The 24,502-nt window shown below is 42.4% G+C and overlaps 1 protein-coding gene across 5 annotated transcripts in view; it reads left to right on the top strand.

Annotated features, from left to right (window-relative positions):
• The window catches only part of STEAP2 (STEAP2 metalloreductase), a 29,291-nt gene extending 5,764 nt beyond the window's left edge, over positions 1-23,527 (top strand). For all 5 annotated transcript variants that reach the window (XM_062179260.1, XM_062179262.1, XM_062179259.1 and 2 more), the window contains exons 3-6: positions 10,105-10,627; positions 13,150-13,677; positions 16,606-16,770; positions 19,219-23,527. In XM_062179260.1, coding sequence (XP_062035244.1) covers positions 10,136-10,627; positions 13,150-13,677; positions 16,606-16,770; positions 19,219-19,506 — 1,473 coding nt within the window. In that variant the 5' untranslated portion in view covers positions 10,105-10,135 and the 3' untranslated portion in view covers positions 19,507-23,527. The remainder of the gene's footprint in view (positions 1-10,104; positions 10,628-13,149; positions 13,678-16,605; positions 16,771-19,218) is intronic.
• The last annotated feature ends 975 nt before the right edge of the window (positions 23,528-24,502 follow it).

Here is a 24,502-nt window from a genome sequence, read left to right as displayed (position 1 = left end):
CTAAAAGTGAAATGTGGTGATGGTTGCATAACTTGGTCAATTTGCTGCAAGTCATTAGTTTTTATAGCTAAAATAGGTGAATTTTATGTGTAAATCATACCTCATTAAAGTTTTTTAAGTTGCTATGTATGCTTTAACGTTCATAATTTCATCGTATTGATTAGATAGCTGGAAGCCAAGGCTTGTTTTGTGTAATTGGTGTATCAGCACCTAGCTGAATGCCTGGTGGATACACTTAGTGAGATGTTGGCTAGGTGAATGGTGGATGGATGGATGGTTGGATGATTGATATCATTATGACCTTTGGTGATGGAAGGATTCCTAGACTGATGTCAATCACCGGAGATCCTTACAGCTGACAGCACTCTGTGAGCCCTGGTGCCGTGGGCATATGTAACCTATTAATTGGTAAGGCGATGGCATAGGGAAGTGGACTTGCATTGAGGCCAGAGTGCCAGGCCTTACATAGCACTCTTTACAGAGAAATGGGTGCAACACAGAGAACTTGAGTTTGCTGGCCAGTAAACATAGTACCATCTGCAGCAAGGTTACCTGAGCCCTGCTAGGACGTGCTGTGCCCTGCTTCATTTTGGACGTACTTTCTGGTCATGTTAATTTCCACGTTGAGGAAGCCCTGGGATGCACAGGGCACATGGTTCTGCTTGAGACAGCAGGCTGTGCTTGTAGAGGGACGGATGGGCACACCAGTCTCTGCCCCAAAATTAGAAGGACCATGAGTGAGGCGGCATTGAGATGTGGTTGTTTTAATTTATTGAAGAGGATCCTAAAATTTTATTAACTGAAATCCTTGGGGGAAAAAAGTTAAGTGAAATTCTGGACTAACCTAGATTTAATCAGAAAGGCTTTTTATTGAATCTCTTCCTAATTACGAACCAGACTGCATTCCTGTCCTAGTAAGTGGAATGTAATAAACATAAACAATTTTGGTTTGGTGATTTAGGGTCTAGAGATGCCATAAATCACACCTAAATGTACGTATTGAATACATATTGAACCTAGGTAATAACTTGAAAATTACTTGTTATTTTTGAATTTCCTCATCAAAATTCTAGTTGAGTTTGGAAGCTTGGATTTAGTCGACTTTAGCTGTAATGCTTTATTATTTCTTTCCTGATAGTTCCTTGCTTGGTGCTATAAAACATGAACACAGCATACTCATACTGAGCATGAGCTATCAATAAGTTATGTGTAATTGCTGCAGTTTATAAATTGAATTTCAAAGAATAAGCTCATATTTTAATAAAACTACTGTTCACTCCTAATTATTGGAGAATGATTTTCAGCTGAGCGAAACAGTTTAATAATCTGAAGTAAATGGATTTTAATGTAAAAACAAGCAGTAAGTACCGGCCAGGCTGCAGTACACCAGGGCAGTTGTTCCCAAAGCTTGACCTGCATGGAATCACCTCGAGGGGTTGTTAAAACACAGGTTTCTTGGCTCCACCTGTAGGGTTCTGACCGAAGATGACTGAGGTGGGGCCTGCAGATTTGCACCTGGAGCAAGTTCCAGGTTTTGCTGATGCCGCCAGCCCAGGGACTGCATTGGAAAATCACATTCCTACCTTCAGGGAGAATTGCGGCTTTGTTTTCAGGACTTTCTAAAGGGCTGAAGACTCCCCAGGGGCAGGTGTTAAGACATCTGCATCCCATCTCTGCCTGTCGTTGTCTCTCCCTGACTCCACTTCCTGCTGATGCAGACCCTGGGAGGCAGCAGTGGTGGCTCAAGTCTTCTGCCCATGTGGAAGACCTAGAGTGAGTTCCTGGCTTCAGCCCCACCCCCTGCCTTTGCAGGCATTTGGGGAGTAAAGCAGTGGATGGGAGACCTCTGTCTACCTATTCTCTCCCTACCCCTTCCCTGTCCCTCCCTCTCCCCCTCCCCTTCCCCATTCCTCTCTTTCCCTTCCTCCCTCTCTCAAATAAAAATAAGTAAGAATTCAAAAAAAAAAAAAAAACGAAAACTCCAAAACAAAACTCCACTTTTCTCCCTTGTTGTCATAGATATAAAGTGTTAGATTTTGTCTATTTTAATTCCAAGAGAATTTAGGGGCTATTTTAATCCAAAGTGTGATGGTAACAGTCAACATCTAGTTATAGAAGATCCAGTTTGGGGAGGGGAGGGGTTGGTGATGAGGCACAGCAGGTTAAGCTGCTACATTTCAGCTGGCATCTGGTATCAGAGCGCCAGTTCAAGTCCCTACTACTCTGTGCATCAGATCCAGCTTCCTGCTAACGCACCTAGGAAAGCTGCAGGAGACACTCCAGGTATTTGGACCCCTGCCCACCCATGTGGGAGACCCAGTGGCATTCCTGACTCCTAGCTTTGGCCTGACCCAGCCCCAGCTGTCATAGCCATTTTGGGAGTGAGACAGCAGATGGAAAATACTTCTGTCTTTCCCCCTCTCTCTGCCACTCTGCCTTTCAAATAAATGACAATAGATGTTTGTAAAAAACCCGACTAGGATTTTTGACACTTCGTCTCAGAATGTGGCCCTGTTCTTGGATGTCATTAAGGGTACATATCCAGTGTCAGGGCGGGGCGCAGGGGGCCTTGGTGCCCCCCATCCTCTCTGGCAGCTGAAGGAGCGGTTTCACAGAGAGGGCTTCTACCACTGAGGGCAGAGGTCCTCAGACTTGCAGACGAGTAAAAGAGAACATAGGAAAGAATCCACGCGGGATGGCCAACTCAGACACACGGGGACTGTCACCATCCTTTTATGAGAAAGGACCCTGACCCCTACAAGGAGGAGAGACATGCTCTCAGAGGACAGGACAGTTCTTTTAAGTTGAATAATTTTAATGAAAAGCCCCCTACTCTATCCGTGTGTGTGTGTGTATGTGTGTGTGTGTGGAAAGGCAGGGAGAGACAGAGACAGGCAGAGATCTCTCATCCACCGTTCAGTCCACAGTTGGCTGCAGCAGCTGCAGGAGTGGAAGCCAGGAGCTGGAAACTCAATCTGGATCCCTCTCGTGGGTGGCAAGGATCCAAGTGCTTGAGTCTTCGCCTGCTGCCGCCAAGGGTGCACATTAGCTGGAAGCTGGAGCAGAGCCGGGACTCGAAACCAGGCACCCCTACATGGGCTGCGGGTGTCCCAAAGTGGTGGCTGAACTGCTACAGCAAACTCCTGGCTCCATCGTATATTTACTATTTAAGAACCAGTGCCCAAACACTCCTTAAGGTGAGGTCACACAAAAATTCACATTATTTGAGGATCTTCTAATTTTAAGCTAGGTGAATTCGTACTATAGTGTCATCAAATTGATTTGAAGAAATTCTGTGCAAATTAGTGATTGTGTTGCAAATGTCTTTGCTAATTTTTTTTGAAGATTTATTTATTTATTTGAAAGAGTTATAGAGAGAGAGAAGGAGAGGCAGAGAGAGAGAGAGAGGTCCTCCATCTATTGGTTCACCCCCCAGTTGGCTGCAACAGCCAGGAGCCAGGAGCTTCTTTCAGATCTCCCACACGGGCTCAGGGGCCCAAGGACTTGGGCCATCTTCTGCTGCTTTCCCAGGCCACAGCAGACAGCAGGATCAGAAGTGGAGCAGCTAGGACATGAACCAGCGCCCACCAGTGCCCACGGGATGCCGGCACTGCAGGCAGCGGCTTTACCTGCTACACCACAGTGCCGGCCCCTACTAGTTTTCTTACATACACACACACACACACACACACAAACGGTGGCTTGGGGTAAGGAAACACACTGTGAAAAATTATCTCTTCGCTGACTTTCTAGAGTATTCTCTGATCATACAATCTAGCTCTTAATTTTAAGGGGATGAGAAGATTTTTATTGCACTTTTTATTATAAGTACATCCTGTCTCTCCCTACTGGAATGTAAATTACATCGGTGTAAGCACTGTGTCTTCTTCTACCTTTTATCTCTTAGACACAAAGCACACAGTGATCTGAATGCATTCCTGTTGGGCCACAGAGGGTAGATCTGCTGTTAGATTATTGTTGCTGCATTCCTTGTTACTGACAAAGTTCGTGTGTTTCCACTATTCTTTTTTATAAATAGATAAACTTCCTTCAGATGTTGACATTATTCTTTTTTTAATCACACAGAAAACTTTTTTTAGAAAATTTATTTATTTGAAAGGCAGAGTTACAGAGAGAAGGAGACAGAGAGATCTTCCATCTGTTGGTTCACTCCCCAAGTGGCCACAACAGCCAGGATTGGGCCAGGCCAAAGCCAGGAACCTGGAACTCCACGAGGGTCTCCAACATGGGTGGCAGGGGCCCAAGCACTTGGGCCATCTTCTGCTGCTTTCCCAGGCCATTAGCAGGGAGCTGAATTAGAGGTGAAGCAGCAGGGACTCAAACCAGAGCTCATATGGGACGCCAGCTTTGCAGGCGGTGGCTTAACCCACTCACCAATGCTGACCCTGACATCATTCATTTGTATGACCCTTTTGTTCCCCCCATGAATATCGTGATGTTAACTTCAGCTAAGCTGTTAACTAAATGATACAAAATACTAGGTTAGCAAATTACAAATTGAGGCTGATTTGCTCCAATGTCTCAGCACCAGATGATACCCATAGCTCTTTGTCCTAGGTATGGGTGAAGCTAAGAGGACATGGACACACGTCCAGGCCTTTTTCCTTCCTCACCCTCTAAAACAGTACCCATCTTCATGGTGTCTGCAGAGACTGCAGAAGACATGAGGGTTGCTGTCCAGGTTTCTTCCACAGTTACACAGCAGCCAATCACGTTTTGTTTCATAGTATTAATAAATATAGGTCATTTGTTGGTTTTGATCCAAAAGAAGGGGTTATTTCCACCATATTAAAATGTGTTTATAACTAAAATTCCCAAATGTACACCTCTGGATATATCTATGACTACTCTAAGCTGTGGGCCACAGTTTATTTACAGATAGTATCATTTTTAGAAAGCATTGTGAGTGACACTTGGAGATGCTACACAGTTTTATTATTCTCTGTATAAGGTAGACATTGCAAGTTTTAATATTCCCCATACAAGGTAGACACATAAGCAACATTGGAAGACTTGTATTTGGGTCCTGCTGTGTCACCACAAACTGCACTGTCATAGGCAAATCACTCAAGTTCTGAGTGTTTCCCCGACTCTAAGATAGGCATAATCTCTACTCCAAACCATTTCAGAATTAAGGGAGTATTATATTTGAAAACTCTGAATTATGAAAAGGCACACAAGCATATGGTGTTAAATGCCTGCCATCTTCCAGATCCATAACAGAATTGCAGCTGTTTCTCTCTCACTCGCTCGCTCTCTCTCATTTTCCCTCTCTCTGTTTCCCTTTCTCTATTGGGTGCTTTTACATACATACCTTAAAACTGTCATGAAAAGAGTCATTTATTAAGCCAACTTCTGTTTGTAGCCATAGCCACACTATTAAAGGGTTTGGTTAGAACTTGCCCTTGGAAATTTCATACATGTTAGACCAGAGTCGCCCATTAAAATGTACCAAATATGTGCCATTACAAGGGTCTCATTGGTGATATTATACGATCCTAATGTATTTTTTACCTGTTCATATTCTTATTTACAGAAGGGATTTGAACTTACTTTTTAAGGTAATCAGAAAACTTATATTTGTGTTTGTAGCTTGAAAAGACATTGATCATCCTCATTGTTAGACTTAAAGGTTTGGTAGTTCTTTTACTTTGGTAGATGATTCAGGGTATACTTAGAAGAACTCAGGACTGGACTATAAAGGCCATGAGCGCTTTGTGTTAATCTAGTGACCTTTTTCACCCCTAGATAATGCATAGCATCTAAGTGTCGGTCACTTCATCCTTAAGATTCAAAGGAAATGAACATTAATTTCATTATCTCTGGTTCCTTTTACTGCTTCTGGTCCTGAAGACAGTAGTATCTTCAAGATGATGCTGATGGTTTGGTGCTACCCTGGTACATGGTACCACTCTTAGGGGAAAGCAGATGTATAGCACTTCTTCTGTCCTGAAAGGTGTGAAATAAAATGGGCAGTAGATTCTCAAATCAGTTTTCTCTGTTCCCAGCCCCTAAATTAGGCATTAGATCACTAGGTAATGCTGAGAAGCAATGAAATGACTGAAGAAGAAGCAGTGTACACTGTTATGAGTACAGCCATAACTTTCCCACACTATTAGCTTTTCATTCACGACTCAAACACCTGAGAGGAACTAACTTACAAAGGAAAGGTTGATTTCAGCTCTCTTTTGGAGGTTCACAGTCCAAGAGCAAGCACCCCGTTTTGTCTGGTGTCCAATGAGGGTGGAGGCTGGCAGATGGAGTGTGTCGGGGAGGAACAGTCACGTGGCCAGCCTGGAAGCACAGAGACAGGGAGCACACACATCCATCCAAGTGGTCCCTGGTTGGAAGCCACCATGGTTTGATCACGGGCCCCATCTTAGCAACCCAGTCCAATTCAATCCCATCCCTAAGGCCCACCCTTCACACACACACCCCCCTCTTTTTTTTTAAATTCCCCTCTGCAACTACAGGAGAGCACATGCTTGCCCCAGGAGGAGCTCTGGATGCCAGCTCAGCCCAGCGAGGGGCCCACACATTGGCCCACCAAGCTCTCCCCGTGGCTGTGCTGACCACTGCCCCCTGAAGTGGCCATGCTACCAGGGAGTCCTGCTTGGCCCCACGCTGGCCACACTGTTTTTTGAGTCACCTTGGGGATTCTGAAGGCCCAGCCCCACCAAGGGGCCAGTGCGCCCCTGTACCTGCTGCTGGAGGGGGATGGGCGGGGGTTACAGAGCTTCAGATCCTCCTCCTATCACTGAGCCAAGCCTCCATCCCGTGAGCACCATTAACGTAAGACTGGAGTTGAAACATGTGTGAGTTGGGGAGTCGAGTCATGTTCAGACTGTCGAACCCATCCCTTTGTCACTACCCCCAAAAAACCTTTCTTAAATCTCTTACATCCACCCAGATGACGCCTGCCTTAGCTGGACTGCCGGGTTCTGATCCTGGATTCCTCGCTTTCTCTTCCTCTTCTGCAAAACTGACATGACAAAGTTAGCGCCTGTCTCAAGGGTGGTTGTGCAGATCCAGTCAGTCAGTGTCTGCAAAACACTAGGCTGAACTGAAGCAGTGTGTGCTATGGAAGAACTAGATAATAGTACCAACAGTAATGTCTTTCCAGTTTGAAGTATGGATGTTTTCAGTTATTGAAAAGTTGAATTTTCATGACTCCAGTAATTTGGTACAGACCTACAAAACATGCTTGTGAAACATTCCAGCAGTGCCTGTAAAACCCATTAACCTTCTGAAGTTGTCCACATCTGGTGTTAACATAAAAGAAATTGTGCAATGGTGGAATGGAGGAGTATTTTTCGTTTAGACCCGTTTGTGACACCGATTCATGGCTGTCTGACAAGGTTATACAGATGTGAACTTTCTTGAGAAAGTTATACAAATAGGAACCTTTCAGATGTTAGTCACTTAATAAAAAATAGCTTGACAACATTTTCCAGGAAGAATTGCTGCATCATAGGCTTTGTAGCCAACAAATGAAAGGGCAAAAAAGCTGTTTCACAAGTGCTGTGTAATTTAAGACTGTGAACACACTGCTAACTCCTTTGCCGTGGGGAAACTATCTTTCTCAGGAAGTCATAGGATTCAGGGTGAAGGATAGAAGTCTATGGTGTTTAATTAATCCTTTGCTATATTTTGATACATATGTTTCTTTTCTACTTTAAAAAATATTTATTTATTTATTTATTTATTTGAAAGGCAGAGTGAGAGATAGAGGAGAGGAGGGAGAGAGAGATCGATCGAGCTTCCATCCAGTGGGTCACTCCTCAAATGGACACTGCAGCTGGGGCTGGTCCAGGCTGAAGCCTGGAACCAGGAACTCTTACTGGGTCTCCCACATGAGTCCAAGCACTTGGGCCATCATCTGCTACCTTCCCAGGCATATCAGCAGGGAGCCAGAGCTGAAGTAGAGTAGCCAGGATTCATATCAGTGCCCATATGGGATGCTGGTATCACAAGTAGTGGCTTAAACCTGTTGTGCACCAACACCGGCCCTGATGCTTATGTTTCTTAAAATATCATTTATTAAATTATACCAAAAATATCATTTTCTTAAAATATCATTAAAATATTTTCATAAAATAGCATTAAATATAATTTTATTAAACTAGCAAAGTTCAATTTTTAAAATATTTATTTATTTAAAAGGCAGAGCTACAGAGAGAGGAAGAGAAGAGACAGAGTATTTTTCATCCATTATTTAATCCACAAATAGCTGCAACAGCCAGGGCTGGGCCATGCCAAAGTCAGAAGCCATGTGGGTCTCCCATGTGGATACAGAGGCCCAAGGACTTAGGCCATCTTCCACTGCTTTCCCAGGCATATACATAGGGAGCCGGGTTGGAAATGGAGCAGCTGGGACTCAAACTGACACCCTTATGGGTTGCCAGCATTGCAGATGGCAGCTTAACCCGCTACAGTACAACACCAGCCCCAAGGATTCATTTTTATGAGCTAATTTAAAGCCAGTAGCGCCTCATCTGCATGGGAGAGTTTGTGGGCCACACCACAAATGACTATAATTTTGATTTAGAGTTCTCTTTTTAAACAGTGTATCGTCTTAGTGGTCTTGTGTGCCATGTCACCTGGTACCAGGGTCCTTCTGTGTGCCTCTAGGGCAACTTATCTGGTTTGCTGCTTCCTCTGACCTGCTGAGATGCTGGGTTATCACACTCCTTACAGCTGTATTTGGAAACATTCTGGGTGTAGACTTCAGTCTTCCTTTTCTGCTCCAGGGACCCTGTTGCTGCTCAGAGAAGGCTCTGTTGAGCAGCAGCACAGCATCGCTTTTGTTAGAAATGCAGAATCCTGAGCCTCGCCGGACCTGTAACAGCTGGGCCAGGGCCAAGCTGAAGTCAGGAGTTGGGAACTCAATCAGGTCTCTCACATGGGTGTCAGGGATGCAACTATCTGAGCTGGCACCACTGCCTCCCAGGGTGTGCATTAGCAGAAAGCTGAAGCTGGGAATGGCAGCAGGAGTGGAACTCAGGTACTCCAGTATGGGACATGAGCATCCCAACTGCTGACTTAGCCACTAGGCCAAACAGCCCAGAATCTACTGTGTAATAAGATTCCCAGAAGCAGGCTACACAGCAGACTCATAGAATGATAAGCACCTAAAACAGCACTCTGACCTCAGAATCAGCCCTCAAGGCATTTGGATCTGACTGAAAAGCCCATAAGAGCATTTCAGGCATGGAAAGCCAAGACACTGTGGCAAAAAAATCATCTACATGAAGGATCTCTGTGAATGAGACCCCAGTGGAAAGAAGGGGCCATCAAAGAAGAGTGTACTTTTCTCTGTAGGGAGGAGAGAACTTCCACTTTGCTTATGACTCTGTCTAAATACTGACGGAGTTTGTGGATTCAGAAGGCTTCCATAGCCTTGGCAGTTCATGACAAGAGCCTCGGGTGATCACTGATGTCATAAATAAGAGAGTTAATTGTTAAATCAACAACAGGAGTCACCGTGCTCTTACTTCCCATGAAGGATCTCTGTCCTTAATGAGTTATAACATGAGAATTAACTGTAAAACTTGCCTTCAAACAGTACTTTATACTTTGTGTGTCTGTGTGGGTGAAAACTGTTTAAATCTTTATTTAGTATAGAGTTGATCTTCTGTATATAAAGATAATTAAAAATGAATCTTAATGAAGAATGGGATGGGAGAGGGAGTAGGAGGTGGGACAGGAGTGGGGGTGGGAGGGCAGGTATGGGGGGAAGAACTGCTATATTCCTAAAGCTGTACCTATGAAATTTGTGTTCATTAAATAAAAGCTTTCTAAAATAAAATAATAAAAAAAGAACAACCAAAAAAAAAAAAAAAAGAGAGAGAGAGAGAGATTCCCAGGTGATTCATGCATACATTAAAATGTGAGAAGCCCCATTTAGGCTCATTGTCTTTGTGGCAGTTAATTTTTCTATTTAGAAATTGTTTTTTTTTTAGGTTGCAAATTGTACCTTGATAATAGTTTACCTCTAGAAATGTGGAATCTCGCTAAATGACCACAAGCATTTTTAAGCTTGGTAATAGATAACTGATGGACACTTCTTGTTCTCTGTCCTAGATATTCCCGGTGATCTTGGAAGAGTCGTACCATGGAATCCATCTCTATGATGGGAAGCCCGAAGAGCCTAAGTGAAACCTTTTTGCCTAATGGCATAAATGGCATCAAAGATGCAAGGAAGGTCACTGTGGGAGTGATAGGAAGTGGGGATTTTGCCAAATCCCTGACCATTCGACTGATTAGATGTGGTTATCATGTGGTTATAGGAAGCAGAAATCCTAAGTTTGCTTCTGAATTTTTTCCTCACGTGGTAGATGTCACCCATCATGAAGATGCTCTCACAAAAACAAATATAATATTCGTTGCTATACATAGAGAACATTACACCTCCCTGTGGGACCTGCGGCACCTGCTCGTGGGCAAAGTCCTGATTGACGTGAGCAATAACATGAGGATAAACCAGTACCCGGAGTCCAATGCTGAATATTTGGCTTCATTATTTCCAGATTCCTTGGTTGTCAAAGGATTCAATGTTATCTCAGCTTGGGCCCTTCAGTTAGGACCTAAGGACGCCAGCCGTCAGGTGTGTATTTGTAAATTTTACCGTTACTCATCTGGTGTTTTATAGTTAAACAAATACCAGACATTTAAAAACAAATTCTGACTCCCTTCAGTGATTGTTTTGTAAACTACATATGAGTGTCTGGAAATGCATGTCCTGATATCGTAGGGACTCATTTCCATTCTCAAAGCCATATGGAAAGCAACGAAAGTCACCTGGTCTGCCCTGACACAGCCAGTTAATTAAAGGCAAGACGGTGCTGGCCGGTGAATAATGAGGTTCCTTGCACTGGGTCTCTCCTGGCTCCCCTGAACACAGAAACAATAACAAACCTGTTTTCTTCTTGCTCTTTTCCTCCCTCTCCCTTCCCTGCCAAAATTTGTTCCCACGGTATTCCACCTCCGAGCGAGACATGAATCTCAAGAAGAATGCTTTACGAGAGCCTTTTTATTATACATAGATAAAATATTCATAGGATTTTAAAAAGTACAGTTGGAGTTTTTTTAAGGATAGATTTTAATCTATGCAAGTAAAGACAGGCTGGATGTCTTTTAGCTTCCCTCTGAGCATTCAAATCTATGTAGCACTTTATCTAATTCTACTTGAGAATACAGCAGGTGGCGAGTTCTGTCCGTATCTTTGTGATATGAGTGTTTCCATGAGACATAAAATAGGATGCCCTAAAAATCTTGTAAAGATATGCATTGTGATTGAGCACTATGATAAAATGCATTTATTACTCCTGTCTGTAAAGACAGTGGAGTGGATTCCCTACAACATAAATGTGAAGTTAGTGGTGTTGTGTGCTGTACATCAGACTCATCATACCCATTTCATTGTCAAATCTGTTGCAAAGGCCAGCAAAACAACCTGTACTTTCCTGGAGCCTATTGGTATACTCTTTTCTGTTTTCTTTTTGCATCTCTGCTGAAGTTTATCAATAGCTATGGATCAAGTGAAATACAGCTAGGACCTGTGAGACAAGCCTGGATTTAATCCTTTATCTACATTTGTGATTGCTTAAAATGTTTAACAGATAAAATTATGTAACAATGATTAAATCCAAAATAAGCTATGTTAGTAGTTTGATTTGTATTCTCAAAGTGCTGGTGCCCTTATTTTGAATGTTTGATTCATCCTTTTAGATTTATTATAAGATTTTGTAGTCTATAGACATTTTATTCCTAAATGAAAAAAAAAGTTTACTGTTGTCACCATGCTCATAAATTATTTTTCCTTATTTCTTTAGCATTAAAGGACTTCCATTTTAGAAGTTCATGAGTGTTTTTTGATAGTATAGGATTTGTCATTCTTTTGGCTGATGTTAGTCAAGACTAACAAACCAAAGAGCCCTGCCATCATCCCCCTTATGTAAATAGGATCAGTGTGGCGTATTTCAGAGCCCTTATACAAACATCTTCAGGGACATATTTAGGAGTTTGTTTTCCCAGACATTTCTTGGAGACTCTGCAGCAGTCTTTCTCTAGCCCATATATGACCCATGAAGTAATATACCTGAGACTGGCCATGGTTTTTCAGGGATACTCAGCCAAGTTGGTTTCTAAGCCTAAAGGTAAGTGTCAGACACATTGCCCAGCATCGTGACAAAGTGTTGAGGTTTTCTTTGCTGAGGCCGTATCCATCTTGTCTCCTGCTGAGTATCTGTATCTGAGCAGCACTCGCAACCACTTTTGTAGGCAGAATCACTGTAATTCTAGAACAAAGATTGTCCCCAAAGCAGGGAGAGCCACCACCCCCGCTTTCCTAGGGGAGTTAGTTAGAGAGCCTCAGGGAGAGAGGCAGAGCCAGCAGCTTAGAGTCCACCTGCACTGCTGGAAGGGAGGCTTTGCCCTGCGACCCAGACAGCGCCACCTTTTTTTCCACCTGGCTCGCTACTCCTGAGGACTCTCGTCTAAGGATCCCGGGTTGCAGCTGGATCGTCCCACTTTTTTCCCCCATGTCATCCCCAGGTGACAAGGACTTTTTTGTTTTTACGGCACCATTTCTAATCTATTAATAATAGGCTAATAAATGCTTTCCCTCCTTAACTTGAATCATTTGCATCACTCAAGGCTGTCCGAAGTGATGAGATTGAGAGGAGCATGTGCCCACTGCCATTATTTTAAACAACAATCATTAGGGGCTGGTGTCCTGGCGTAGTGGGTAAAGTCGCTGCCTGCAGCTCCGGCATCCCATGTGGGCACCGTTTTGTGTCCCAGCTGCTCCACTTCCGATCCAGCTCGCTTTTGATGCACCTGGGAAAGCAGTGGAGGATGGCCCAATTGCTTGGGTCCCAGTACCCCTGTGGGAGACCCAGAAGAAGCTCCTGGCTCCTGGCTTTGGCCTGGCACAGCCCTGGCCGTTGCAGCCATTTGGAGAATGAACCAGCAGATGGAAGATTCTCTCTCTCTCTGTGTCTCTCACTCTCTCTCTCCCTCTCTCCCCACCCACCTCTCTCTCTGTGACTCTGACTTATCTTTCAGATTAAAACACACACATACAACAACAGTCATTAATGATGAGTCTTTTTGTTCTCTCTGCAGGTTTATATATGCAGCAACAATATTCAGGCTCGACAGCAGGTCATTGAACTTGCCCGTCAATTGAATTTCATCCCCGTTGACTTGGGATCTTTATCATCTGCCAGAGAGATTGAAAATTTACCCCTGCGACTGTTTACCCTCTGGAGGGGGCCAGTAGTGGTGGCCATAAGCTTGGCCACGTTTTTCTTCCTTTACTCCTTTGTCAGAGATGTGGTCCACCCATATGCGAGAAATCAGCAGAGTGACTTTTACAAGATCCCTGTTGAGGTTGTGAATAAAACCTTGCCTGTCGTTGCCATTACCCTGCTGTCCCTGGTGTACCTAGCAGGGCTCCTGGCAGCTGCCTATCAACTTTATTATGGCACCAAGTACAGGAGATTTCCGCCTTGGCTGGAGACCTGGTTGCAGTGCAGGAAACAGCTCGGATTACTAAGTTTTTTCTTCACTGTTGTCCACGTTGCCTACAGCCTCTGCTTACCAATGAGACGGTCAGAAAGATACCTGTTTCTCAACATGGCTTACCAGCAGGTACTGAGCTTCTGCTTGCTACTCATCTGACGCCAGTGAATGCCTTTGCTAGTACAGACTGTGATGTCGTGCATACCTCCTAATGCATGTTTTCTTTTGGTTTATTTAGGGAGGAAAAGAACTGTACTCTGAACAGTATTCTGGCCAAGGGTGAGGTTTGGCCTATCATTAAGATGCTGGCTGCAGGCCGGCACTCTGGCATAGCGGGTTAAGGCCCTGGCCTGAGGCACTAGCATCCCATGTGGGCGTGGGTTCTGATCCCAGCTGCTCCTCTTCCAATCCAGCTCTCTGCTGTGGCCTGGGAAGGCAGTGGAGGGTGGTCCAAGTACTTGGGCCCCTACACCCATGTGGGAGACCTGGAAGAGGCTCCTGGCCCCTGGCTTCGGATCTGCGCAGCTCCGGCCGTTGCGACCATCTGGGGAGTAAACCAGCAGATGGAAGACCTCTCTGTCTCTACCTCTCTCTGTAGCTCCATGTTTAAAAAAAAAAAAAAAAAAAAAAAAAAAAGATGCTGGTTAGGATGCCTGTGTCCCATATCAGAATGCTTAAGATTGATACCAGGCTCCACTTCTGTCTGCAGTGAGGATGGCTCAAGTGCTTGGGTCTCTGCCACTCACAGGGGAGACATGGACTGAATCCCCAGCTCCCAGCCTTCAGCCCCAGATTAAGGCTATTGTGGGCATTTAGAAGGGTAAACCATAGATGGGAGTTCTGTCTGTCTTTGCTTCTCAAATAAATATAAACAGTTTTAATAAAAAAATAAGAATTATTTGGGTAAGTCAACATCAGGTTAGAAGCTGCTGCCATCTCTTACTTTGCAGAATATAATTTAATAAATAAAACATTGATTTTTATTTTTTTCCATAGTGTTATGATTGCAGTGGTTGCTTTTATCATTGAATGATAACATTAATCATTTATGTTACAACAGCATTATATATCTTTTTTTAATATGGTAGATTTAAAAAAAAAAGATTTATTTATTTGAAAGACAGAGTTAGAGAGAGATCTTCCATCTGCTGGTTCACCATCCAAATGGCCACAATGGCAAGAACTGGGCCCATCTCAAGCCAGGAACCAGGAGCTTCTTCTGGGTCTCCCACGTGGGTGCAGGGGCCCAAGGAGTTGGGCCATTTTTAGCTGCTTTCCCAGGCCATAGCAGAGAGCTGGATTGCAAGTGGAGCAGCTGGGTCTCAGATGGGCACTCATGGGATGCCGGCACTGCAGGTGGCGGCTATGCCACAGTACCGGCTCCAGCATATATATCTTAATGTAATTTTATAATTGGCAGTCCACGAAATGATCAAGCAACTGTCAGTAAACATGGACAATAAAATTAGAACCAATAAAAACATAAAAAGAGTAGAAAACATACATCGGGGGAAAAGAAAGAACATATCTGTGCTGGTTCAGAGTGTTCACACAGCTCTGCTTTGGCTTGGTGATTTCTGAAACAATGAAAAAGGAGACCCCATTACTTAAAAGGCTCTTGTTACCACGCAGCAGGAAAAATACCTTCATGGAAGGGTAAGTGGATTTTCCGCAGTAATTCCCATTCTGCAAATACAGTGTGAGGGATTTCACTGAAGCTCTTTGGTGTAGCATTTCTCAATGAAAGCCAAGGACGTTGCAACAAAACAAACGCATAAAATACTTTGCATTTTACAAGCATCCGGGGCATCCTGACCTACCTATGCAACTTCTAGTACTTGTTTCACATTTGGAAAAATACTGTATCCAAATACAGCCGCTGTACACCAATTCAAGTAAATATTTGCCTCATAGAGCTTTGTCCTCAGGGAAAACCCAGTTTCCTGAGAAGAGGAGGTAAGAAGAAAGAGATAAGTCAATTCAGCTACATTAATTGGGTGAGGCAGGAAGCTATAAAAGTAGTCCGGAAACTTCCTGCCTGGGGGTGGGCACTCGCACAGCCTGTTAAGCCACTGCTCCCGGATCAGAGTGCCTGGCTCTACTTCCAGTTCCAGCTTCCTGCTATTGTGCAGGAAGCCTGGGATGAGTGAACTTCTTGGGTCCCCGCCACCTCGTGGGAGACCTAGATGGGAGTTCCAGGCTCCTGGGGTTTTTGGCCTGGTCTAGCCTGAGCTGTTGTGGGCATTTAGGGAGTGAACCAGCATATGGAAGATTCTCTCTTTCATCTCTCTCTCTACCCCACCCCTTCAACACATTTTTAAAAATAATAAATAATATTTTTAGGGCCGGCGCCGTGGCTCAATAGGCTAATCCTCCGCCTTGCGGTGCCAGGACACCGGATTCTAGTCCCAGTCGGGGTGCAGGATCCTGTCCTGATTGCCCCTCTTCCAGGCCAGCTCTCTGCTGTGGCCAGGGAGGGCAGTGGAAGATGGCCCAAGTGCTTGGGCCCTGCACCCTGTGGGAGACCAGGAGAAGCACCTGGCTCCTGCCTTCGGATCAGTGCAGTACGCTGGCCGTGGCGGCCATTGGAGGGTGAACCAACAGCAAAGGAAGACCTTTCTCTCTGTCTCCCTCTCTCACTGTCCACTCTGCCTGTCAAAATAATAATAATAATAATAAATAATATTTTTTAAAGAAAGAAACTGCCTGCCTGAATTCTAAGCTGAATTAAGACCAGAATGTACCCCGAGTAGTCTACCAAGTTTAAACCAGCTTGTGAAAGTACCTCAAACCCAAGTGTGACTGCCAGCACTTCTTGGTATTTCATAGTCTTGGACTCCAGGTTCCCTGTAACAGGAGGATATCACAGATACAATGACATGAGCAGAAGGGCTGAGTCCTGACATTTAACTCTCCCTTCTACTCTGAACAGTAACGAGGTCCCCAGAGTGTTGATTTAGTACAACTCAAGTGTGTTCGTGTGTGATGGAGGGGGAACTCGGTGCTCAGTCACTGTCGCAGCAGATCGTGGACGTTCACATCCGCCTTCTTTATCAGGTCCATGCCAACATCGAGAACTCCTGGAACGAGGAGGAGGTCTGGAGGATCGAAATGTACATCTCCTTCGGCATCATGAGCCTGGGCCTGCTTTCCCTGCTGGCAGTCACTTCCATCCCCTCCGTGAGCAACGCGCTCAACTGGAGGGAATTCAGTTTCATTCAGGTGTGTGTGGCTTTGTTTGGTGAGGACTGGGGCTGCATGGAGTTCGTTCTTAAGCTGCATTTTAAACCTGCTCCTTAGAGCCATTACTGCCTCACGATTCCTGTATATTTGGAAATTTAGAACTAGTCTGAAATAAAATTTTTAGAAAACATGCTCCCTCTAGAGAGAGTGCCTTCGGGGGCTGTATCTGTGCATGCATCTTGGGGAACGCGTGGCAGGAAACCAGCTTAGAACCAGTGCAGCATCGTCAGTGCAAGACAAGACCCTCAGTGTCCCGAAGGCGCTGACAGCACCCCCAAACATGTGACGATACAGGTTCTTTTTTTAAGATTTATTTGTTTATTTGAAAGGCAAGATGAAGGTTATTTTAGAGAGAAAAATAATAAAGTAATTGCCAAGTTAATTTATTATTGGCTAAATAAAGGAAAACGTATTTTTTGTCTTGACTCATCTTAATCTGTCCAGAACAAAAATCATTCATTTGAATTCAAGTGGGGAACAAGTAAGTCAAGCATTTTAAATAAATGTGAGTCTGTGTACAAACTACGCACAAATACAAGCAGTGTCAAGCCAGGTGACGAGGTTCATGGACATGGCAGCGGCCAGCCTTAGGACTCCTCTTAGTGATTCATTTACTATAACAGCTGTATGTGGATGCATAGGAGTTCAGAACTTCAGTAGTTAAACCTTCGCCTTCCCCAGTAATACCTATATAATTAGTTTGTATATTTTAAAAACATATAGCTCAAACTTAGACCCAACTTACATATCACAAAATATATATCTTGATTAAATGCAAATTGTTTATAGTACGACATGTGCATGAGTGTCCCTTGGTAGTATATTTTTGTTTCCTTTCTTTGTCTGTTTGAGCTTTAAAAAAAAAAAATCACGAAAAATGTCATTCAAATTCAGGACATAACCCTTGTCTAAACTCATTTTCCCTTTCTGAAGAAGAGAAAATGAATATTTTCCCAACTACCAGTTTAATCACACCTAAGAAGAAATTGAAAATTCTCTGATAAAAGGTGCTAGACAGATACAAATTATCATTGCAAATTTAGATGAGTAATTGCAATCACTTTGCCTGCATGAGTGGGTATTTTGCCCTGTGAAGTTAGACATTACATCATTATACTGATATAATACTACTTTTTGTAACCTGCACCATTTCTCAAAGTAAGCAATTTTTTTTGACAGGCAGAGTTAGACAGTGAGAGAGAGAGACAGAGAGGAAGCTCTTCCTTTTTCCATTGGTTCACCCCCCAAGTGGCCACTACGGCTGGTGCGCTACGCCTATCTGAAGCCAGGAGCCAGGCGCTTCTCCTGGTCTCCCATACGGGTGCAGGGCCCAAGCACTTGGGCCATCCTCCACTGCCTTCCCCGGCCACAGCAGAGAGCTGGACTGGAGGAGGAGCAACCGGGATGGAATCCGGTGCCCCAACTGGGACTAGAACCTAGGGTGCTGGCGCTGCAGGCGGAGGATTAGCCTAGTGAGCCACAGCGCTGGCCTGAGTAAGCAATCTTAAACACAATAATTTAGGGGATCAAAGAATGCTAAGATTTTAGAATTCAACCTATAAACTGCCTGACTTAAATATTCTCAATTCCATTTAGTATTGACATTAAAGCCTTACGTTTAATTGCCATTTATATTACATATTAATAGTGCAGAATTTTTCATATTTACCTATAACTAGTGGTGTGTATATATACATATATATGTTTGTGTGCATGTCTATATGCCCATGAGAATGCTCTTCAGCAAGTAATTTTATCATATATGTGTTTATTATGTATTTATATGTATGTATACATATACATACTCACATATATAAGAAGTCTTTATTATGAAACACTATGCATGGATTTCAAAATTTTTGCACCCAAATAAGCTTATTTTTTAATTTTCTATAAACTTGTAAGTTCCCTTGTGTACACCACTCTGGGGATGTGGATCACCTTTATGAAAGAAAAGCTAGCAGAGTTTATCAACACACAAGGAAAAGCTACACATTGTGACCAATAATCCCACTACTATCTGATAAAGACATTGAAAAGGGTCTAAAGTGGCATCATTTATAGTTGAAAAAACAGTAAATAATCAACAAAAAGAAATGGTTAACTAAATTATGCACATGCATTTAATAGCATATTATGCAGTATCAATGAATGGTTCATATTTAAAGACATAAGGAAAATGACCCTGATAGAATACATGCAATTATCAGAATGTTAAATGTACACATTGTGGCCTTCTTTGTGTAAAATAAGTTATGCATATTAATAAGTCAATACAGCTCTATAGGTGGAATCTAAGAAGTGGTTAGAAAGTGTTTAATTCCGTTTTATTGAGACGTGAAGCTGGGGTATCTGGAAGGCTTGGTCCACAAGTCTGACTGATTTTTTTCCTTACTCTTTGCTTCCTTTTCCCTGCCCGTGCTCAAGTCTACACTGGGGTATGTGGCGCTGCTCATAAGCACTCTCCATGTCCTAATTTACGGCTGGAAGCGAGCTTTCGAGGAAGAGTACTACAGGTTCTACACGCCGCCAAACTTTGTTCTTGCTCTGGTGTTGCCCTCAGTTGTCATTCTGGGTAAGATCATTTTGCTCTTTCCATGCATAAACCGAAAGCTAAAAAGAATCAAGAAAGGCTGGGAAAAGAGCCAGTTTCCGGAAGAAGACATTGCTGGAGCGATCCCGCAGCTCTCCCCGGAGCGGGTCACGGTGATGTGACGCTGAGTGGCGCTCCCTGCTGCCACGGGAAGGTGTGTGGAGGACTTCCTCTGTGTTCCGCTCTAGGTGTGCTGTCAGTGAGGCAGGTTGATACCTGTGAAATGAGAGTGCAGTCAAATTAGTGACAGAATTTTCTTCAAGTTAATTTTCACAAGTGTCACATGTTGCCAATATGAATTTTTGTAGTCAGCATATTGTTTAACTTTAGGTATGTTTTGTTTTTGTTTTGCACAACTGTAACACAAGTGTTATTTTAACTACTTCATACTCGGGCAAAAATAGTCATGGTTAGCAATATAGATATGGCATAATGTTAAAAATACTATGCAAACCAGCAACATTTTAAGCTTTTAATATAATTCATTGAATACATTTTTTTCTGAAGCTTAAATTTTTAATTATTATCCAACTTAAGAAATAGAAATGCATAAGCATACATCATTTTTAAGAAATGATACATTACAGTAGCATCTACATAAGGTGCATAGTAACATTCCTGTATTTCTCTCATAAGATAGGATGTGAAGAATGTAGCTAATTGTATGAAGCAATGTGATTTTATGATAAAAGCAAATTTAAAAGACAAACATGAAATTATTTTAAAAGTGCACTGGAGACATGATATACATGCTGATAATGCATACCTCATGAAAATTTACTCTTTCTCGTGTACAGAGCACTTTCATTTTCATATTAACATGTTGATCAGGGAGAGGACTCCATAATATTTGGGTTCCCAAACTGCCGTCTCAGATATGGTACCAATTCTGGGGACTGTGTAATTGTTGTTAGACAAACAATAGTTGTCACCACACGTTAGCCAACACCACTCTCGCTGGTATGGGGTTTTACAGATTATGTTCAGTGAAGGATTATAATGTACCATGCACCATGCTAAGCAGTCACTTGTGTTATCCCATTGAATACTCAAAACAACTCCCATGAGATAGGTACCATCCTCATTTTGTGTATGAGGAGCTGAAGGTTAGAAAGAGCATCACTTACCTTTTTGCCCAAGTCCACACAGTTAGAAAGTGGCAGAGTGAACCTCCAAGTCCAGGTAACATATTTTAGAAGCCACGGTTGTAACTACTCAGCTGCATAGCCTCTGCTCCATCCCCAGGCATAAAAGACGTTTCCTCTTTTGTAGGATGACACTGGCATTCTTGACGGTGGTTTGTGTCCGTCAGTCATAAATACAATACTGCTCATTGGGCAGTCCAGTCACTTTACTGCAACAGGAGCCTGGGGACCCCAAGCAGTCTGTGTGCCTCCCTGTGCAGTGAAGCCCTGCGGTAGATAGAGAGCCGCAGCAGTGCCGATAAGTTACTGAGGTTCTGCAGAATCTTTTAATAATGCCAGTGGGGCTGGTTATCTCCCTTTCTCTGCCAGACCATCCCTCCTGCCTGCACAACCATTCATTACGGAGCAGTTTACGGCATGAAGGGTGTGAGGATAAGTGGTTAATTACAGATCTACTGTAGAGACAGGATCATACAGATTATGCCTGTAAGTTTTTGGTGCTGACATTCCACCTCAAATTGTGTTTTGTTCAAATCTTAGAATGCTCTATGTGTTTTTCCATTGACTCTTATTAAGATGGAAAATTTCAGCCAAGATGCAATTATATGCATTCCTCTCCAGGAAATTGTAACATTTCTGAACTTACCCACTGACTTTAATCCAGCTGCCAAAAATAGAAGGACTTTTCTTTAGCAGGCTCTACCTTTCCCACCACCAGCTGTTTTCCCACCATTGCATTGTCGGTTTGATGAGCTACTCAAGACTCTCTGATGTTCTCTGCTTGGTGAATTTTAATATCTCGTATTTTTCAGTTGGGTTCTCTGTGTTCTTTATTTAATTATATTTCTTCCCTCTTGGGGATCACTTGTCCATGGTTGGAATTCAATTGGATGATAACTTTTAAGGGTAAATACCTATACACACTGTCATACTTGAAGATATTTTCAATACCGTCTTGCTCCTCAAATTTCACTCACTGAATACCGTACCCTAACCATTCAATTTGGAAATACAGTGAAATAGTTCTAAAAGTTAGATGACTACTCAAGTATATTGTTGCATGTTTATAATAAGTAGCCCGCAATATAAATAAAAGTATCAAAAAAGAAGCCTTTGAAAATATAAAAGAACTTCTGAAAATGTATGAAAGACATAATTGTTCAAAATGATAATATCTCCTTTTCAGTCTTATAAAAATGAGATAATCTTGAAGTTGTAGGGTAAATGTAGTAAATTATTATGTTAAGTGTTTAAAGCCTTTCTAAAAATGAAATTGATTTTAATGCTTCTACTGCTTATGTGATTATTTTTGTGAATCATTATTTTTCCTAGTAAGTATTTTTTCACATCATTCTGCTGTCCTCAGAGGTAGGACTGATTTCTGCTGCTGGTAAATGTGAGAATGGGGTGTTAACTTCAGAGCAGTGACTTGTGCCCTGATGGGTGTTTTGAGAAGCACCCCTGAGAAAATTAGAAGAATATAGAAAATATACCCAGTTTTAATTCTATGCAAAGAAAATCTAGTAACTTTTTCCTATGAGGAAAATAACCGTGAGTTATGTCATGCTACTTAGCTTTTATGTACAGACTTAGTGTCTTCTCTAGTAAGAATCTTTAAAGTCATATTTAAATATGACTATATTCATGCTAACATTTATTTTTCAAAGCATATATGGAAATCAGCCCAGATAGTCTACATGTGAGATTTTTATTTAAATTTTAAAATATGTAAAAGTATGAATAAATTATATTTATAAATATTTATCTGAGAGAATTATTTTGGGCTACATACATAAAGATGGCTAATGAGATCTGGTGTTACACGACCTGGTTAATTTTTGTAAATTAGCATATCCCTCACTTAAGGAATTTTACTTTCAAAATTCTGTGACAGTAGCTTCAGGTATATTTATACTTAGCATCAGTCAGATTATGAAATATATTTGTGTAAAAGGGCTTCGAGAATATAGCAGTTTTTTATTTGTCTAGTGTGATATGATATAGCCTTCATTCTTTTTAATTGCCTTTTGCCATGAAACTATTTCATAATAGATTCTATATGGAGAGTTTTCCCCGCAAAAGAAGTTTATTTATGAAGCTTAAGGTTTCTTAGGTGATATTTTAAATAAAGTACCATAAATAAAACTCATAGGTATTTCTTTAGGAATACTGTAAACACTGAACTAATTATAGCTGCAGCAGTCTATAGAATCCGCATTTTGGAATACGTGTTTAAACAGCCTAAAATGCTACATTGAATTTATCTGGTAATTTTGTGACCTACTACACAGAGTATGTTAGCCTCAGGCCAGTGTCAAGATTATGTCATCATGAAATGACATGTTCCGCTCTCACTTGTTCATAAGTCAGTAAAACAAAGTCAGGCATATATTCTGTATCTGTCACTAGCTCTAAATGGAACTGCAGTAATTTTAGTGAAAATACAATCTCTTCTTACCTTTGAACAGTGAGATTTACTGGAATGAATAGATTCTTCAGTTTTTTTAGTGGGAGAAAATTTTAAAGTGCTGAATTTTCAAAGATTCTGTCCAACTGAGACAAAAATGTCCTTTGTTCGGCCCAAGACCCACACACACTGAGTAATTTTTTAGCTTTCCCAACCGTATGACTAAATGGGTTAAATTCAGTCACAAAAGCAGATGCTTCTGTGTGGTTTCCAAATTGCCAGCCTTGAGAACATGTTCTCTCCAGATTTCTCAGTACAGGTCTTGCTCAGCTTTGTAGATTCGGAGCCCAGGCAGCAGTGGAAGTCGGGATCCCCTCCTTTGACGAGCTCCACCTTTCCCACGCCTCAGCTCCCTTGAAGCTGGCTGTCCTGCTGCCCAATGAGATCCAGTCTCCCAGGGGACAGCAGCCTGTGTTCTTGCTGCTTCCTCCTTGCTGCTGGGGATGTGGACTAGCGACTGTCCTCAGAGGATTGAGGCCAGCCCCCTCCCCCGCAAGGCAGTTTAGGCTAGAAAGAGCTTGAGCACTTCCCTACTTCCACAGCTTTTTTCTGCCTTTAAGCCATTGCAAATGTTGGGTTTATTTGCTACCTGAAGTCAAAATTAATCCTTTCTGGATTTGGCTTCTTTATCATGATACTGTGTAAGACTGTTCAAATAAAATAGGCTGCAATAATTCTTACCTTTAAAATCTTGTAAAGGGTAATGTGCAATTCATATTAAATTGGATTTCCATTGCCAGTTAATTGTACTCATTTTCTTGCCTTGATTTTTCATTAGATATTTTGTATCTGCTTAGAAAATATTGTTTTCTTTATAACTGTGTAATTGATATTTGCTAAATCTGTGTAATCTCCAAAGTATCACTGTCAAGTTACATGCCAGATTTTTATATCATTCTCATAGATCTGCTTTATAAACATTTAAATAAAAATACAAATGTTTTCACTTCTTTTGAAAAATGGATTTTTTTCCTCCTTACGGAGTAATAGTTCCAGGACTTGATGGAGGCCATCTAATAGGTTCCTGTTTTGTTTTCAGAGGCATCCAGAAAGCAATATGTGTGATGATTTTGCAGGCGAGGGGACTTTGTTTTTACCAAAGTAGTCATTTAGAAAGCCCTCTACTTAACAAGGTGTCTGGGGCCAGTGTCTGATGCTGGCATCCAGCACAGGCGCTGTTGAAGACCCAGCTGCTCTACTTCTGATCCAGCTCCCTGCTAATGCACCCGCCTGGGAAGGCTGCAGAAAATGGCTCAAGTGTTTGGCCCTTGCAGCCATGTGGAAGACCCGGAAGAAGCTCCGGGCTCCTGGCCTTGGCATAACCTACCCCCTGCCTTTCAGCCAAGTGGAGAGTGAACCAGTGGATGGAAGATCTCTCTTCTCCTCCTCCTCCTCCTCCCCCTCAGCCTCCTCTCTCTGTAACTCTGCCTTTCAAATAAGTAAAGACAAATTTAAACAAAATAAGGTGGTATTCTTCAAATTATTTCATTACACGCATATCCATGA

The sequence above is a fragment of the Lepus europaeus genome, chromosome 20 (assembly GCF_033115175.1).
Source record: "Lepus europaeus isolate LE1 chromosome 20, mLepTim1.pri, whole genome shotgun sequence".
In the NCBI taxonomy this organism is placed as follows: domain Eukaryota; kingdom Metazoa; phylum Chordata; class Mammalia; order Lagomorpha; family Leporidae; genus Lepus; species Lepus europaeus.
The sequence above is the reverse complement of the archived record's forward strand: the minus strand, read 5'-3'. Positions and strand labels throughout refer to the sequence as shown.